This window comes from Antechinus flavipes, chromosome 6 (assembly GCF_016432865.1).
Source record: "Antechinus flavipes isolate AdamAnt ecotype Samford, QLD, Australia chromosome 6, AdamAnt_v2, whole genome shotgun sequence".
Classification (NCBI taxonomy): Eukaryota; Metazoa; Chordata; class Mammalia; order Dasyuromorphia; family Dasyuridae; genus Antechinus; species Antechinus flavipes.
In genome coordinates, this window is record NC_067403.1 from 79,530,822 (window position 1) to 79,549,959 (window position 19,138).

A 19,138-nucleotide genomic window follows, 5' to 3' on the forward strand; every position below is an offset into this window, starting at 1 on the left:
ACACTATACATATATACATACATATATGTGTTTAGGCCATCGAGCAACAAACCCAAAAATATATGTCAGTTTACTATTCAATGCTTAACTTTCATTTCCAAGACTTAACTGACATAACAGTATTGTAATCAGTGAAAGAAAAATTAACAAAAAGGTCAGAATTAGATTTATCAAGAAGCATGAGTGGATTTAATGAAAGTTTCTAGAAATCTCAGAGAAGACAAACATTGGATAACCTTAAAGAAAAAAATTATGATTCTTAGAAAGATGATCTTACATTGGCAAATAATCACTGATCTAAGAATCCTACCTTAACCTATTAATAGTGATAAAGAGAGCTGCATAATAGAATTAAGCCAATAAATAAAAAAGAAAGGCTTCTGAAAGTCAAAAATCATTGCCTATGTTAATAAATCAATGGAGTTAAGAGTTATTTTCCTATTATGAAAAATTTTTTTTTCAAAAAACTTGTGCAAGTTATTAACAAATTAGAAACTAAATAAAACACTTGACAAATTTGCTATGGTCTTAGGGAAATCTTGTTTAAATCGTGTGCTAAACCCTAAGCTACTAGACATATATGTATTTACCACTACTTTCCCCAATTAACAAAATGTGGCCATTCTTTCTTCAAAAGAAAAATAAAGAATAGAATCTGTACTTAAGAAGCAACAGTTCACTAAATGAGAAATGACAGCTATTTTGCAACTCACTAGCCATAACAAATTTTGAGAGAAAAGAGAAGGGGGAAAAGGATAATTTTTACTTCTGATATAATGTTTCTTTCTCCAGAATACACATACTACTATCTGTGGACACTATCTGAAATCATGAAAAATAGGTACAATTATAGTAATCAGATGGCAGGTTTTTGTTATACATTACCAATACTGTTGTTAATAGTATAATAGTTTTTTCCCTGAAGCTTTACTTCTATTATATTATCAAGAAAGACTTACAGAAGAGAAGTTATATAAAGGAGCTAATAAAAAAATTATAAAACAAAAAAGACTGATTGGTCACATGGTGAGAAAGGACAACTGATAGATGTTCCCATGTGTGCCAATGGCATCCTTGTGATGCGAAGAACATAAAGAAGGATCCCAGAATGATGATGAGTAGCATATCTTTTACGGTGAACTTATGAGAAATAGGTAGAAGGGAGATCTGTAAGATGGATGCAACAGAGGGGTACAGTATGCATTTTGGGAAGAATACTCACATTCAGGGGAAAAAATTCAATAAGCATTTATTTATTAAGCATCTACTTTTGTCAGGCACTTTGACAGACTAGAAAAATAAAAGAAAAAATTTGAAAGAGTTCATTCTTTCAAGAAGCTTATATTCCACTAAAAAAGTTCTTAAGTACAATTAGACAAAAAGATCAGTTGTATAAATTCGCATTACTTAGCTGTAAAAGGAAATGCTTTTAATTGCATAGAAAATATAGAGATTTTAAGAATCTCTCATGATTTGAGAGCAGAAGATTTTTGGTTTTTTTTTTGTCTTGTCATGGATGCCTTTAGAAATCTAATGAAAACTATGACCATCCTTGAATAGATTTTGAGAAACTCTCAACTCTCCAAACAGAGGAAGGGGTCCCAGGAGCAGAAAAAATTTATGAAGTATGAGTTCGTGAATTAAAACTGAAGTGATTCTCCAGGATAAAGAACTTTCTGAGGAAGGATGGAATACAGCCTAGTGTGAAATAAACATTAAAAACAAAACTCCTTATTTTCCCCAAGTCCTCACTTTCTTTCAAACTTGATTATTTCTATTGAAGACACCACTATCCTTCACAGCCTTCCAGGTATATAAGTGTGATATTATCCTCAAGTCCTCATGCTCCTTCATCTTACATTTAGAATCAGTTGCCAAATCTTGCTAATTCTACCTTCAATGCTTCAGCTATGACATCCATCTTCATAATTACTTCTATAGCCTAACCAATCTTCCAACCTCAAGTATCTCTCCATTCCAGTCCATACTCTATACTGCTGCCAAAGCAATTTTCCTTAAGCACAAATCTGACCATATTTCTGCCCTAACTCAATCAACTGAAGTGGTTCTTTTATTTCTTTTTCGATGAAATATAACCAACTCTGTTTAGCTTTTAAACTTCTTTACAGCCTGGTCCCAATCTATCCTCAAATTATTTTCACAACATGTTCCAAACTATCTTTCTAGCCTCAAAGAACATTACACTTCCAAAATAAAGCCAAACTGGTCTTCTCCCCTTCATAACAGACACTGTCTTTATCTCTTGTCTCAGTGTTTTTACACTATTCATCCTGAATATCTGCCTTTACATTGTTCACCCTCTTTTCACCCCTGCCTCACAGAATTCCTCTCTTCCTTTCAAGTACAAACTCAAACTCCATCTTGCCCATGAAACCTTTTCTCATTCTTTCTCCTTGTCTCTCTTTTTCTCCCTCCTAAATCCATTGTGTAAATTTTCTTTATACATGTCCCTGTTGTCCAGAAGTTTTTCAAAAGTAGGGATCATTTTATTTACTACATTTGTAGCCTCAGCATCTGTCAAAGTGTAGGCATATAGTAGACACTTAATATAAGTTAGTTTGAAACTAGTACATTAAAATAAAAAAATCATTCCTAAAGCAACATAAGGGGAAAACAGGACATTTAATTAAAACACATTCTAATAGGAAGTCATTGATTAGAATGTATCATTATATTAATGTTAGGGACTAGCATTTTTATCATGCTTTATGGTTTGCAAAGCATTTTATAAATATTACCTCATTTGATCCTCATGACAATCCTGACAGGCAAGAGTGCTCATTATCCCATTTTATGGATAAGGAAATTGAAGCAAGAAGAAGGGAAGTGATTTGCTTGAGTCATAAAAGCTATTTGATATACCTGGACAAATTTGGATTCAGATTTTCCTGACTCCAGACCCAGTGTTCTATCTAATGTGTCACACTGTTGCCTCATTTATGCTAGTGAGGAGTGCTAAATATTTACACATTAAATTTTGAGTGAGTTCATATGTAAACTATTTACCTTAAAACTATAGCATTGAACAAAATACTGATTATACTGCTTTTGAAGAATTATCAGGCATTATCAGAGTTACCAAATTACATTTATTCTAAACTTTTTAAGTATTTAAGATTTTCAGCATTACTTTTTACTTTATCCCTTGAAATTGTAATGAATTGTATTAAGCTAAATTATGAAACTGATAGCTTAAGGTTTTATACTTCTTCTATTAGTCACATTTCTTAAAAATGAGACCACAACATCTGGCCCTTAGTCAAATGCAAAATGAAGATAAAGCAAGAGATAGTTAAAAACAAGTTTGGAAAACAAAGAATGGATCAAGGGGGATCAAGGTGCCCTATGTCTAGACTCCACAGTTCCTTTGCTCATCAAAAATTGATTATCCTCTCCACTAAAACAGATACATAATAATCTTTAAAACTTTCTGATACTCCCAGAATTAAATCCCACTAAATAAATGATTGTACATTTATTTTTCCTTAGTCAAGTAACCCATACCTCTAAGTAAATTTATATTACTTTACAAATTACAAAAAAATAATCATTTAAAAATTAAACAGTAAACTAAAGTCTGAATAAAGAAATGAAAATATTTTTAAAATTCAGATTCAATACTTTAACATGTTTAACATGTATAAGGAAACTGCCTGCCGTCTAAGGAAGGTGGTAGAGGGAAGGAAGGGAAAAGTTGGAACAGAAGTGTTTGCAAGGGTAAATGTTAAAAAATTATCCACGCATATGTTCTGTCAATAAAAAGCTATAATAAAAAAAATTCAGATTCATATTTGAAGAACTAGTTTGAAAACATTTTAAAAAATCATATTCTTACTGAAATTTTCTTTTGAAACTTCTCAAAATAAATTTTCTGCTGTTTAATAAATGTTTCATACAACTCAGTACTGAATTCCAAATCTAAGGAAAATCACATGAATAGCCCAACTCTCAAAGAGCTTTTGGTATAGCCAGAGCATGTAAAGAACAACATAAGACAGGAGATGATCAGCATCAAAATGAGTGGGGGGAGGAGGGGAGGGAGAGAGGAAGGAAGAGAAGGAGGCGAAGAAAGTAACACAGGAGATAAGGCAGATTGAGAATAACTGGAATGGTCAAAGAGGGAAGGATCTGAGTGGGGCCTTAAAGAAGTGGCATAATTTGGCTAGGTAAAGAGAAGGGAAGGCATTCTAAGCAGGGACAACTGAACAAAAAAGATAGAAAAGATAGAAAGGGCAAAGCATATTTCTGGCAAACCAAATATACTAATCTGGCTAGACTACAGAGTTTTTGCAAGGAAGACAATACAAATGAAAAGAAATTACAGAGGAAAAAGTTTCTAAAAGGCCAAGTTAAGTGGTTTAAATTTCACCCTTTTTTAATTGGGGCTGTGACAGGATAAAACTAAAGAGTTTTGAGAAATTAATTAAATAATTTAGAACTATCTAAGTAACTTTTATACTTGTTGATGATCTATTTGAGGATGTTCGTAACATAGGATTTATGAACTTAAAAAAAAATGTGTTAACTATTTCAATATAATTGCTTCCCTTTGTAATCCTATATAGTTTTTGTTTGATGCATGTAAAAATATTCTTCTGAGAATAATTCTGAGAAGGGGTTCAGAGACTTCAACAGACTGCCAATAGGGGAAGGAATGGTGGTATCCACAATACCAGAGAGGTTCCGAATCTCTAACCTCACTTACTTCAGAATTCCCACACTGCCCGTGTCCATGCTCTGTGTGTGTCCTCAGTCTGCCACTTCTCTGTCAGGAGGCGGGCAGCAGAGTTCATCATCAGTCTTCTGGAATCATGACTGGTCATTGAACTGTTCAGCATTCTTAAGTTCATCAAAGTTGTTGCCATTACAACATTGTTACCACATAAAATATTCCAGTTCTGATCACTTCACCCTGTATCAGTTCATACAAGTAATCTTTGACCCAAAGCCTCCTAAACGAGACACGCCATTTCTCAACCTCCGGCATTTCCTCAGGCTGTCCCCATTCCTGGAACACTCTCTCCCTCCTCCACTAAGATTACTCATCGTCCTGGTTTCCTTTAAGTCCCAATTAAAATCCCACCTTCTACAGGAAGCTTTCTCCAGCCCCTCTTAATTCCAGTTCCTTCTCTGTTAAAAATTTCCTATTCATCCTTTATATAGTTTGCTTTGTATATGTTTATCTGCTGTCTCTTCCAATCAACTGCAAGCTCCCGAGAACAGGGATGATCTTTACCCTATTTTTTGAATCCCCAGCACTTAGCACAGTCCCCAGCAAGTGATTGGTGCTTAACAAATGTTTTTTGATTGAGTTTCTCTGAAACTGTCCCTTCTCATCATTTTTAATGGCACAATAATATTCTATTAATATACCACAATATGAACATTCCAATTGATGGGCATCTCTTTAGTGTCCATCTTTTTCTTCTACACACTTAAACATGTATATGCACTTAAGTAGATATGTATATATGTATATAATATAATATACATACAAACACACAAACAGGATATACACATGACTACAGATGGGCTATCTTGGAACAATAAGACCAGGTCATTGGCTCAAAGAGAACACAGCAAGGAGTAAGATATATTGATGGGAAAAAACTAGCAAGCACTTAAAATTCTCAACAAAAAAAAAAGTAATGTATCAGCACATAGTGGGCAAAACTAGATACATTTCCATGTAGTTTTTTTTAATTAACGGGACAGCTATACAAAGCATAGTTAAATGATGGTGCACATCTGGCCGGAAGGCATGAAGATCTGAGTTCAAATCCAAACTCAAACACTAATTAGAAAGTCACAATTTCTGTGGGCCTGTTTCCTCGTCTATAAATGTGAGTAATAACAGCACCTTGTTGTGAGGATCAAATGAGATAATAATTATAAAGCACTTAGCAGGGCCTATAATATATTAAGTACTACATAAATATTAGCTATTATTATTATTATTAGATATTATATTATAATATTATATATTATTATTGTATTTAACTTTAGTATCCAGTAACAATGTAACTAATTTTCTGATTTACTACATAGTACGAAGTTTCCTGACTACTACAACCACCTTCACTTAAAATATCTTACTAGGTTTCCAAAGATGTTTGACTACTTATATGACCTGGAGGAAGTCTCACCAACGATATTATTCAGAACTTCCTGTATTGTTGCAATACGCTCCTTCCTGTTTTCCTTTTCCAATCTATTTTCCAAACAGCTGCCTAAAACAGAGTTCTGACCATGTTATTCCTCCATTCAGAAATCTTCAATGTGTACACACACACATACACAAAACAACAACTAAAAGCTGACATTCAAAGCAGATTAGCAAATTCATAAATTCGTCTTGTTTGCACAGAAGAATAGTTCTGCCCTCTGCTTTAATGATAAATCAAGAGACATCATTAATATATGAATCTGAAATTAATTGAACAAAAGTCCTTCATAGGGAGATTTTAAAATTTCACAAATTCTACCTCACAAAGAGGACCACATTCAATAGTCAGTGTTTCATATATGTAGAAATGTCTTAAGGACTTAAAAAAACTTTAATGTTTCAATTTTCAACAAAAATATAACAATTGTCTTTCTCCATAGGGGCTCCTCTCTTTCCCTTCCTTCACTGCTACTCAAAATTCCTTTTATTTTCATCCCTTCAGTTTGCCCATACATACCTTTATAGTCCAATTCTTTCTGGTCCATCTCATTAAGTTCTAGGCAGAGCCAGGGATGCTATCTTGACTCTTTTGAAGCAGCTCAATTCTTGAAGCCCCCATTACTTCCCCTCAGTTTGTATCTCAAAAGACTATGTGTACTTTTAAGAATTCTCAGGACTGACTTGTTTTACCTCCTTTCTCAGATTGGAAACAAAACCAATCTCTCAGAGCTAATGGAAAATGCTTGTCAATCCAAATTACAAATCAAAGAGTGGCAACAAGTCCTCAGACTTCTATTAAAACAATAACTTGAAATATATAAAACGTTACATATATGATCTCAACTGATTTTCACAGTCCTATGAAGTGAATACTGTTATTGCCTTATATTACAAATGGGCAAACTGAGGTTCACAGAGATTAACTGACTTTCAGAATCCTACAACTATAAAGTCAGGTTGGTTTAGTATACAATACGAGTAACATTTAAGTGAACCTAAAGCTTCTCTAATAAAATTTCTGTTCATTTTAATTTTTAGGATCTTTTCTGATTCTCGAACACCTTCCTTTTCAACTACACCCCTCCTCTCTCTAAAGAAATAACTCTTATTTGAAGAAAAAATTAAAGGCAAGGGGTAGGAGGAGCAGTTCTATAAAACTAATCAATATGAGATTCAGTTTCTTAAGAAAAAAATTACTTTACTCAGACTAAATTATCAACAAAAGCCTTATTTTTAAAAATTATTTAAGTCCCTTTGTTTCGAAGTTGATGTTCAAGTAGATGGCCTCAAAGGGCTTTCTAACTCTAAGTTGCTGTGATTTGTCTCCTATATTAAGAAGGTTTTATGTGCTTAAACTGTAGTAATCTATCCAGTAGAGCAATCACTATGTGAAGCTGAAACAGTCATTAATATAGGCCTCTAATCAGGGTCAAGATAAAGTTTTGGAATGTGACAATGACTCTCATCTCATTCCTGACATTTCTGTGCTGTCTGGATTAACAGGTAGCAGCCAAAGTAGAAGCTGCTGCTGCCACCTGGTGTTGATCTGCAGAGACATTCTTAGCCTGAACATTGTAACTCTAATTCCACTGGAATTTAGGCGTGCTCTAAGGGAGAGATTCTTCACCTGGGGTTCATGAACTCATTTTTAAAAATTATTTTAATAAATATTTCAATAATCATTTTCTTTTATAATATAATACTTTATTTTATGTATTTAAAGACATTCTGAGAAGACGACCATAGGCTTCAGCAGATTGCCAAAGGACTTCTTTGGTTAAAGAATGGTTAAACTCATCTAGTTCTAGTGCTAAAGTACACAATTTGTTTCTGGGTGTTTCACCACCAAAAAAAATGACAACTATATGTGTTATGATGATGCAGTTTCACCCAGCACCTCATTCTGACACTTACCTACTAAGCACCTCGTTCCTTTTTAGTCATAGAATGATACACTTACACAAAAACAAATCGTGTCCATCACTAACCATCACTAATTATGCAAAATTGCATAATTCACTTCAGTGGTCCTTAGTTGCTTTTTCTGAAAAATTAGAATGCTATGCAAGATGGTCTATGGTAGCTTATCCAGGTATAAAGTAAAAGATTACAGAGAACTGGAAGTAGGAAGGAGGAGGGAAGAGAAGAAGAACCCAGTAAATAGAAGACAATATTTATTGAATTCTACTGAAAGAAGGCAAAACAAAATACAGGAAAAGAATCAGTGTTGATAGTTTTAATTGAAAAATATGTATGTATATATATATATATATATATATACTTACACACATATATGCATATATGTATATATACATATATACATATAAACATACACTATTTTAATATGTGACAATTTCCAATGCTATAAAGTAGTAAATAAATAGCAATAAAGTTGACAATGTAGCAGTAGTCTACAAAACCAAAAAAAATGTTAAGACATGACTCTTCTTATATGACATAGCTATGATAAAAATGTTAAGATAGAATGCAGTGGTGCTCTAAGAAATATGCCAGCATTCCGGTCAGCTGCTGCAGTTAATGTGAGAAGTAATCTTATGGTGCTGTTTATTAATAGCAACATGCTTAGGGAAAGGCTCCCATTTGAACCGCACATACAATGCACTAAACACTCCCAAATGCAGAAGTTCAGTAAACAATAAGACTATGAAAACAGAAATTAAAGTATTAAACTTAAAGAAATAATGAAAGAAGCAGCCTATTCCAACATTTTAGTTGTTTCATGACAAATAATAAAGATATGCAGAGAACTGTTTCAGTTCAAGTAGTTGGTTTGACTTAAAGAAACAGTTATTTTTTAAAGGGACTTTACTAACAGTAATACTCTGATTAAAAATATTCCAAATTACCCTCTTCTCTTTACATCATATTAGACAATCATATAAAGATGAGAAAATACAAAACATAAAATTTTGTGATAGAATCTTTCATTCCTAAAATCCAATAATAACATTATTTCTTTCTTGAACATGATAAAGAGATTGCTTTTGCTACAAATCTCCATCTATTCTCTTTCAAGGGATTTAGGGAATATGCAAATAGTAACCCCCTATACATAATTCATTTTACCAGAAATACTGATGGTTGACTTTCCATGTCTATACTAACTTTGGAGAGGCAAAACTGTTGAAGGGAACTCCTAGTATGAAAATTCCCTTCATCATTGTAGATCACTAGGTCCTCTTGAATTCTGAAGTCTATGAGAATACTCTGGGACACTGAGAAATTAAATAAAGTGCCAGTGCCATTGAGCTATTATATGTCAGAGGGAGAACTTGAACCAAGTCTTCCTGACTCTTGACTCTCCATCAGGCCCCTGTGTATGCACTCTTGGATCTATTACAGTACCTACTGAACTTTAAAAAGATTGTAACTAAACCAGTTGCTTTCTGAAAAACGGCCAAATCCTTTCAGTCCTTTTGCAGAACTGGGTCACAATGAGCTGATTAGTTAAATGCTAAAATATTGGACAAATCCTAAAGAAACATAAGTCAAAGCATTAGAGAAAGTCAATTAGCTTAAGATATTTTCAAAGTGAAAAATAGGCACACAAATTTTTAAGTCAAAAAAGCACAATGCATCTAAATATCTCAGAATTAGGACAAAATAATAATTAGGGGATTTTTAAACATAAGTCCCTCCAATATCATCAAAGCAAACTGTTTTTTAATAATGAACAAAAAATTCATCAAAAAGCACAATGCCAATATTCTATTGTGATACTAGAATTTTTTAAAGTATTTTAATTTAAATCTTAATCAAAATTTGTTTCCAATTTTCTTAAAGTTCTAGTTGTGCGTCTCTATTCATAACTGCATAACAGAGTAGATATGATACTGCTTTAGGAGTCAAGAAGTTTTCAATTCAAATTCTGCCTTTGTGATTTGAGGTAAGTCATTCAATTCCATGTCTTGATTTTTTCACCTATAAAATGAAAAGGTTGGACCTGATTGATTCTAATATCCTTTACAAGTCTAAATCTATCAAAACATTTTTGCTAAGCAGTACTAACTCAACAATGTGGTAAAACTGGGAAAGCATAGTATAAGGCTGGTTAAGATAATACAACCTTAAAAAAATATATTCCTTTATGACCACTAAGATTTCCCAACTGGGCACAAGTTTTAAGACATCAGCAGTTTACATAAGCTTGAAATTTTGCCCATCACAGGAGATAATTTTCTAAACGTATAATGTTCACAGGAAATTTCAAATCGGTATACATATATATGTATAGGTTTTGCTCCAAAATATCATTTCTAAGTCAATTCTTTGAAGGTTAGACTATGCTCTCCAAGAGAAAATTAAACCATAGAACCAACCAGATTCTTGAGTTATTTAACTGCAGAGCATCTGAAACATTAATGAAAATAACTGCAAATTATTGTATAAAAGTAATCAAGAAAAATCAGCATACAAGAGTTTTTATTAATTTTGAATGTTGATGTTGAGGGAAAACATTGTTTTATAAAGGAAAACAGGAGATAAGACTTGTGTCAAAATTAACTTCTGGGTACTTTCAGAGATTTTAGAAGTGGAACATAATAAGTTCCAAAATGGTAGAGACCGTTTTGCTTCTATCTTTATATTTGCAGTACATTTTACATATTAAGTATGTTGTATATGTTTGTCAATTTGAATAAATGTTGAATTGATGAGATAGATTATTTTTATACTTAATTTTATTTCAAAACTTAAAACTCTGTTGACTACTCTGATTAATACAATGTCTCAAGACAATTCCAAAGGACTGATGATGAAAAAATTCTATCCACCTCGAGAGAGAGAGAGAGAGAGAGAGAGAGAGAGAGAGAGAACAAAGTGAAGTATAATTTTCTCACTTTATTTTTATTGCTTTTAAAAAGATACAGAAATAAGCTTTACATGATTTCACATCTATAATTGACATCGTGTTGCTTGCCATCTCAAGTGAGGGCGGGAAGGAAGACAATTTATAATTCAAAATGTTTTTTTTTTTTTTTTTAATGCTTAAAACAAACAAACAAATAAATAAATAAGCAGCCCTGCCTTTATGAGTTTGTTGGTTTTTTCACATACCAGTATGTTATTAGCACTATTTACCAATTATAATCTTTCTGTTTGGATTTATAAGTGGGAAAGGAATGAAGGTTTCTTGAGATATCTAGACAAGAATTGAAAAGATGTTCATAAATAATTCTTTATGAGAAATAAAAGCCTGAGAGTAAGGGAAGAATATGGAGGAGTGGAAGAGCACATATGAGCCAAAGGAGATAGAGAGACAGTAGTTCCTTGGTTTGGTTCCCTAAGTGAGCCACCAAGGAGAACCATTAACTCAAAGACAGCTTGGTAACTGGCTTGAAGGTCTATATATTTATATGAAATGGCATAGAAGAGGGACTTCATCCCTCTACCACCTGCCATTAAAAATTGTTGGCAGTTACCAATTCCACCCACAACAATTTCACAACCATCATGTTCTTTTGCTTTCTATTACAATCATTTCTATTCAGGGCATCCCTCATTACCTTTTTTTCCCCCTAGATCACTAGGATATCTTTCTAACTGGTAGCACTTACTCCATTTTATTTCCTCTAGACTGATTGATTGAATGATGAATGAATGAATCAAAAGGCATTTAAATGCTTAATATGTACCAGGACATTGTGCTAAAGGCTAGGGATAGTCCATAATGTCAAGCTGATTATATTCTTAAACAATAGGACAACATATATAAGGACATAGTGGCCAGGTAGGAATGCTCTGAAGAGGTAACTCAAAGGGATTAGCAATTGAAGTGCTAAGACAACTGAGACACAATCCCCCCCTCCCCCAGAAATGGCAATTCCATTTATTTATTTGCTTACTTGCTTAATTATTTGCTGTCCTCAAATAGAGTATGGCAGAGAGATGGCCAGGAAATGGTGTAGTGACTCAGAGGTCCAAGTTCCCAGAGTTAGCACTTGAGCCTATAGATCTGAGGTGGAAGTTGGGTTCAGGCAGAAAAGCATGGAAAGGATCCATTTCCCCCATCACCACTCACTAATCTTCCTAATGCATCATTCTGCTCAAAATAATTTCCAATTCAAGGCTCATTGATTACCCATGGCCTCAGGAAGTATAAATAATTGATTCTGCTATTTGAGACACTATTCCTGCACCAACCTCCCTTTCCGACTTTTAACTTGTACTACTTTCCTTCCTATATTAGGTTCCACTGGTCTGCCCTCAACTCCCTACTGTCAGTCCATATTTTATTTATTCTCACATTTTCTAGTTGGGGACTTCCTTTATAAGGGATATGGACAGACTGAAGCTGGAATCAGGGACCAAGAACAGATTCGCTGCTCTTCTATTAAGCCTTCTTTCACTACTTGCCAATCTCTTTAAGTGACAACTCGCATTCTCACTCTCTCATTTTCAACCTATACTCCATTATTTCCACTGGATGTTATTTCTTCCTTATATAATGCAGCCACTTTCAGAAATGTTTCAGAACCGATTTTTTTTTTAATCTCCTATGTCTAGTATGATATCCTCAACCTAGTACATCCTTAAAGAATATATATATATTTAATTATACTATGTTTAGGAAGTTTCATGTATGTGTGTGTCTCTAGATATTAGCCGGTCCACATCTTTTATTGGGCTATTTAAAAGGTATGTCTCTGTAGCTCAAGGAATGTCTTATGATAAACAGTATATATGTGCGTGTGTGTGTGTGTGTGTGTATGTATGTGTGTGTGTGTGTGTGTGTGTGTGTGTGTGTGTATTTCACATAATATAAGCCTTTGAAAATTGCCTTTAAACTATCAATTATTATTTTATTCACATATTTCCTTCTTTGGCCAGCTCAGACAACACAATGAAGGGTCCAATGAACTCCAAGCCCCTGTGCTGAGGGATCAGTATGCCCCACCCACCTTCCTTGGCCATCTCCTCACGTTGGCAGGAAATGATGCTGATGCCTCTACTACGCATTTAGTACATGATTCATGTCCAAGGGCATATGAAACACTAAAGGGCAATATTCATCTATAAACTATGGCAGTCGGCTATTTCTTTACTTTAAATATAGAGAGAGAAAATAACCGGTATTTACCAATTTTTATTCAACATCAATATTTAATTATACATTTTAATATATTATTCAGAATACTTAAATAAGGAAAATATGAAGTAAAAATATAGTTTTACTTTAAAAAAAGAAAATACTACTAAATGCACTAATAATAAATCAGCACTAAGAAACATGCTGAGTATACACCTACATATTACACTATCAATTTATCATGACACTAAGATCATAAATTTCATGAAATTATTTCTAGAAGTGAAAATAATTAAGACTGTAGTTGTCACAGTCTGGTGTATTTTTTTAAATGTCATAGCATTAACCTTTACACTAGTCATTTCAAATATTGTTTGATTTAAACTATTAAAGAACACACTAACATGTTATAGTCCAAGACAATTCAGTCTTAAGAAACCTTAGTTTTTAAATTTAACAACAGCACCCTATACAATATTACTCTCAAAACGCCTTCCAAATTATAGATGGTAATGTTTTGTGCATTGAGACCATTTATAGTAAATTAAGAAAAACAGAATATATACATTTGAGTTTTTTTTTCATTTAAAGAGTTTAAGGGAAAAAAAAACTTGAACAAAAGAAAGTCATTCAACAAGGAATAGTCTGACATAACCAGAAGCAAAGACATAACTAAATTTTATTAGCATATTCCCCCCTATAATGCTAATACTCACAGATTTTAAATAATACAGTAGGCATTAATCAATTGGGAAGCAAACAAAAAGTATATTCTACACATTCAAATGTCAGTTTTATTATTTATATTTAAATCAATAATATTGCTAAAACAAAATTATCATCTATATAATATTAAGAAAAGTTAAATGGGACACTTCAACAGCAATATCCTTGTATAAATACTTATAACTACAAAGTTACTTCTCGCTAAAACAATTTGTGAATCCTAAAAAAAAGTTTAAATCTCATCTTCTAAACTTAATTAAAATGGTACAACATGAAGGGTTGATTTGTGGAGCTTTTTAAAGAGACAGCACTAACAAGTATTATACATTCAGAGGCAACAATGCTATCTCATCAAAAACTTTCAAGAATATTTTAATAAATGCACCAAACACACCCAAATTTAGGAGGTCAGAAAACTTACATAATAATGAAATATAGTAGCTTTTAAAAATATATTTACCAAGGAAAAAGAAAAACAAGTTTGCTGGAATTTCAATTCTAGAAAATAATCTTTTATTTTCTTAATTTGGCATGATAATTCTGTGAGTTTTACACAGTATAAATTTTCAAAGTGATAAATTTATCATGATCTGAAACTTATGAGAAGCTTTCATACTTAAAATACAACAGTGGTGCTCATTTAATAAACACAGTATATTAATAACTTCTTATATATTAGTAATATTATAGTATATTAACAACATATTGACATAGTAACATATTAATAACATTAATAGACATAGTATATTAATAACTCCATAGCAATAACTTCTATTAGAATAAGCAAGAAAGAAAGAATAGCAAATTCTTCAGAGACACATAGCAATACCAAAATGGGAAATGTGGCAAGTTGTAATATCTGAATCCATTTAAAATGTTTCAAATTATATGTACAAAATATTTTAACTTTGTTTTAATATGGCTCCCATCAGGCAAAACAGGGTTGGAAAAATGTAAAAAACAAGCAACAACAACAACAACAAAAAACACATACTATGTGTGTATATGTATGTATGTAAGTGTATATAGAATTAAGAGAAATATGCAAAATTGAAGAAAGAATTTATTAGAATAGAAAAAATATTCTTAGAAGTTTGTTTTATTTCTAAATACAAAAAAGATCAGAACTTGGAATTATTATACTCAAACATCTACATCAATTCTACCCAACTAAGCTCTCTTGTTGAAAAATTTACTGAATAAGTATATTTGGGACCTAATAACTTACTATACTACAGAAAACTCTCATGGTAAAAAGCTAAGATGAAAATAAAATCACCATACTAGTTATGATTCCAAAAAATTAATTATTAAGTTGTTATATCGCTTTTAAAAATCATAGCCCCAAAGCCACAAATAATAATATGAGGGTTACTAGCAAAATAGCATAAATCTAATTCTACAGTTACTTTAACAGTTCAGGATTGTCTATATATAAACTATATGACAACTTCCACAGAGTAACATGCTATTTTTATTTTCTGCAACAGCAAAAAATAAATAAATAAAATTCTATTAATTCTAAAGTTTAAATTCAAGAATAGAAAAAATAATGTATACAGTTCCAAATATTTGGTTCCTAAAAAATCTTTTCAGGTACCAAAACTGTACTTTCCATCTGCAAAAATATAGCATTTAATATTCTTATTTTTCCCCCTACCAAAAAAATGAGAAAACTGAATAATTTTTCTTTTTTTGTATTTACTTCATAAGATTTCAAAATGTACAATTAGCAGTTAGTACAGTTTCATGATCCTTACCACATAAAAACAAATATAGACACTTCCAAAAAAACATGGACCAGTGTACTCTGTCCTTCTCACCCCAACAATGAAACAATCTAAACATTATAGAATGACTTGACATGATTTCAAACACATAAGTACTCTGATTTTCAAAATTCTGTAATGGTGTGCTAAACCATTTTTTGCATGTTTTCTTTTTAAATACTCATTATATGATGATATTTTACAACCTTTCCAGACTTACCCGTCTCCGGCAGAAGGGGAGGCCCTGGGCAATGATGCTAATGCTAAAAATCTTCATCACAGTTTGGTGAGGTAGAGGCTCTTTTGGATTTTTGAGATCAACAGGAACCAAGCCATGGTTTATAGTAGTTTTTCCTGGTTTTGACATTTTAAAAAACTTACAGTTGTTGATCACTTTATATATAACTCTGGTACATTGCTAGGTCCAGTAGTAACCAAATAAAAATATTTCTTGAAATGAAAATAAAAGTTAAGAACCCAAAGCCTGCTGCTTATGTCTTTCAAACTTCTCCTCCTAATGTCCTGACCTGTCTGCTGCTTGGTAAAGTGCAAACTATCCTAGAATAGCCAGGAATTATAAACGACTGAAATGAAAGCAGTCTGCTCCTGCCAGTCAAACAGCTGGTAGACCTCCCATGCAAAGTAGTGAAGCACATGCACAGAAAGCTATACTAAATTGCAACGTCCACCTTCTAACATGACAACTATGAACCAGAGTTTTTCTTAGAAAATTTGAGATCTTTCTTTGCCAACATTTGGAAACCGAATTATACTAAAACTGAAAACCATTTAAAGAACACTTTAAAAACTAATCAGAAGTGCACTAACAGAAGCAGCACAGTGGATGGTGGATTTGAATGAAGTCAGGGGACCTGAATTTGAATCCTGACTTGGCACTTTATATCTGGGAATATGAAGCAAAGCATTTCACATCTTTTTGGCCTTGAGTTTCTTCAATTGCAATATGAAAAAAAACCAAACCTGAATGACCTCCAAGACTCCTTCTAACTCTAAATCAATGATCCTACTCATATAAACACACATAGACACAGAAAGACTGTAGGCTAGTAGGAAGAATGCTAGATTTAGTGTTAAAAGGGCTGGGTTCCACTCTGAGCACCAGCATTTAGGTGCTCTTAAGATTGTGAATAAGTAATTTGACCTAAGCCTCTCATCATACATAACAACAGGATTATTATGAAAGAATTTCATAAAATATAGAGCGTTATAATGTCAAGTATGATATATATATGGGTGTCCATATGTATATCATACTTGACATTATAACGCTCTCTATATATATCATACTTTACATTTTAACGCTCTATATTTTATGAAGTTCTTTCATAATAATCCTGTTGTTATGTATGATGAGAGGCTTAGGTGTATATATACCCATGTGAATATATGTTTGTATATATATAGATATGCAAACTATATATTTATATTAATGTGTCAATTGATTAGGTTAATTTAGGTGAAAGTTCATAATGAAAACCATTATCTAAATTTTAGGGCATGACTGAGAGATATTTTCCCCCCCAATACATTCATTTCAGTCTTACAATGATACTGAGTCCACTCCAATGAATATGAAAATTTGATATTTACATACTTTCTCTTCATATAGTAATTTTTTGTTGTTGTTTTGCTGAGGCAATTGGGATTAAGTGACTTGCCACACAACCAGGAAGTGTTAAGTGTCTGAGACCAGATTTGAACTAAGGTCCTCCTGACTTCTGGAGGGCTAGTGCTCCATCCACTGCACCAACTAGCTGCCCCCATATATAGTAATTTTATAAGCACTTATAATAAGCAAAGTACAATAAATGTTATCTCATTTGATTCTCACAAAAAACCTGTGGGGTAGATACTAACAAATTCCATCATTTTTATCTATGAGGAAACTAAGGCCAAGAGATTAAATTAATTTACCCAAGTGCACATTAATAATAAGTATCTGTGGTATGATTTTAAACTCAGATCTTCCTTATGCTGTCTAGCTCTGCATCCACCAGCTGTTAACACCTCATTCATGCTATTTAGAAAAAAAAATTTCCATTAAAACATACTTAATACAGATAAAACATGTTTTTTTTGTTATTGCTCAGTTGTGTACAACTTATGACTCCATTTTAGGTTTTCTTAGAAGAGATAATGGAGTGGTTTTGTCATTTCCATCTCTGGCTCATTTTATTCATGAAAAAATTGATAAGAAAACAGGGTTAAATGACTTGCCCAAAGTGATAAAAATTAGTCTCTAAACTCAAAGAATTTTAAAGACTTTTCATATTACAGATGAAGAAACTGAGGTTCAAGTGAAATGTGACCTGAAAACATATGTCTAGTTAGAACTGGGATTCAAATCAAAGTTCTAAAGTCAATGCTTTCCCCTCCATCTCTAGAAATAACAATACTGAAAAAGACACATGTTTACATTGCACACAACCAATGTGACTATTCATCAAATTAGGGAAGTATGAAAACAGAAGAGTAGTAGAAGCTTAAAGTTTCAAATATCCCATCTGCCACTTACTATCTGTTCTATCTTGGTAAAATTTCCCCACCTTGTTGGAACTCTTGTTTTCTCCTCAGTAAAATGTCTTTTCTATCCTTTCCAGTTTTAGATGTATAACCAACTATTCCAATTTGCACTGAAACAAAAATTACCCTCTTAATATCCTCAGCCTTGATTTGATGTTGCTCAGGGACAAGTTATTCCATCTTCTAAGATAACCCCTCCCCTCCCCCCCAATTACATTTCTGGGCATTCCCTAAATGATAGTGAGATTATCTTTTTTTGACTTAAATCTGGTTCATTCCATTGATGCTGACAATTACATTAGTACTGAGTCCCAGTCTTGCTTTAGAAGCTTAATAGCGAGCCAATCAATCACTTGACAGTTCTCAACTCAGCTTTCTTCCTCTCTAAAATGGAGATAATAGCTCCTACCCTCCAACGGTTGTTCTGAAACTCAAATGAAATAGTAAATAACACATATTTTTATTAATTGATATTTTTATGGCAGATTCCTTCACAACTAAAAAAACAACAAGGGACACAGTGATGTAACAAATGTGGCTACTTGATCATATACTGCAAGATTTTCCAACTTCTTGACAATGATTTTAATTTTCAATGACATATTATAAAATTCCTTTAAAAAAAACTTTGACAAGCATTTTTAAAAGTATATATCTATATATCTATTATCTATTTATCTATCTAAATATAGATATAGATAGATATGAATGAATGAAACTGAATTCTCAAAGTGGCAAAATTAAAATTGGGAATAAAAGGTTTTTTATCACTCATTTCCTTGAGATCAGGTCATACTGAAAAAGCAGTTCTGATTTAAAATTACTTTTTATATTTGTAAAAAATTAGTACAGAAAAAAAAAACT

The 19,138-nt window shown here is 32.5% G+C and overlaps 1 protein-coding gene across 2 annotated transcripts in view; it reads right to left on the reverse strand.

Moving 5' to 3' along the window:
• Positions 1-19,138, reverse strand: part of FBXW7 (F-box and WD repeat domain containing 7) — a 109,468-nt gene that overhangs the window by 60,275 nt on the left and 30,055 nt on the right. Inside the window, exon 1 of one of the 2 annotated variants that reach the window (XM_051966183.1) lies at positions 15,951-16,265. The exons of the other annotated variant lie outside the window; for it this stretch is intronic. Within the exon in view, the coding sequence (XP_051822143.1) occupies positions 15,951-16,097 (147 nt within the window). The 5' untranslated portion in view covers positions 16,098-16,265. Of the gene's footprint in view, positions 1-15,950; positions 16,266-19,138 lie in introns of those variants that run through there. 2 annotated transcript variants of the gene reach the window in all.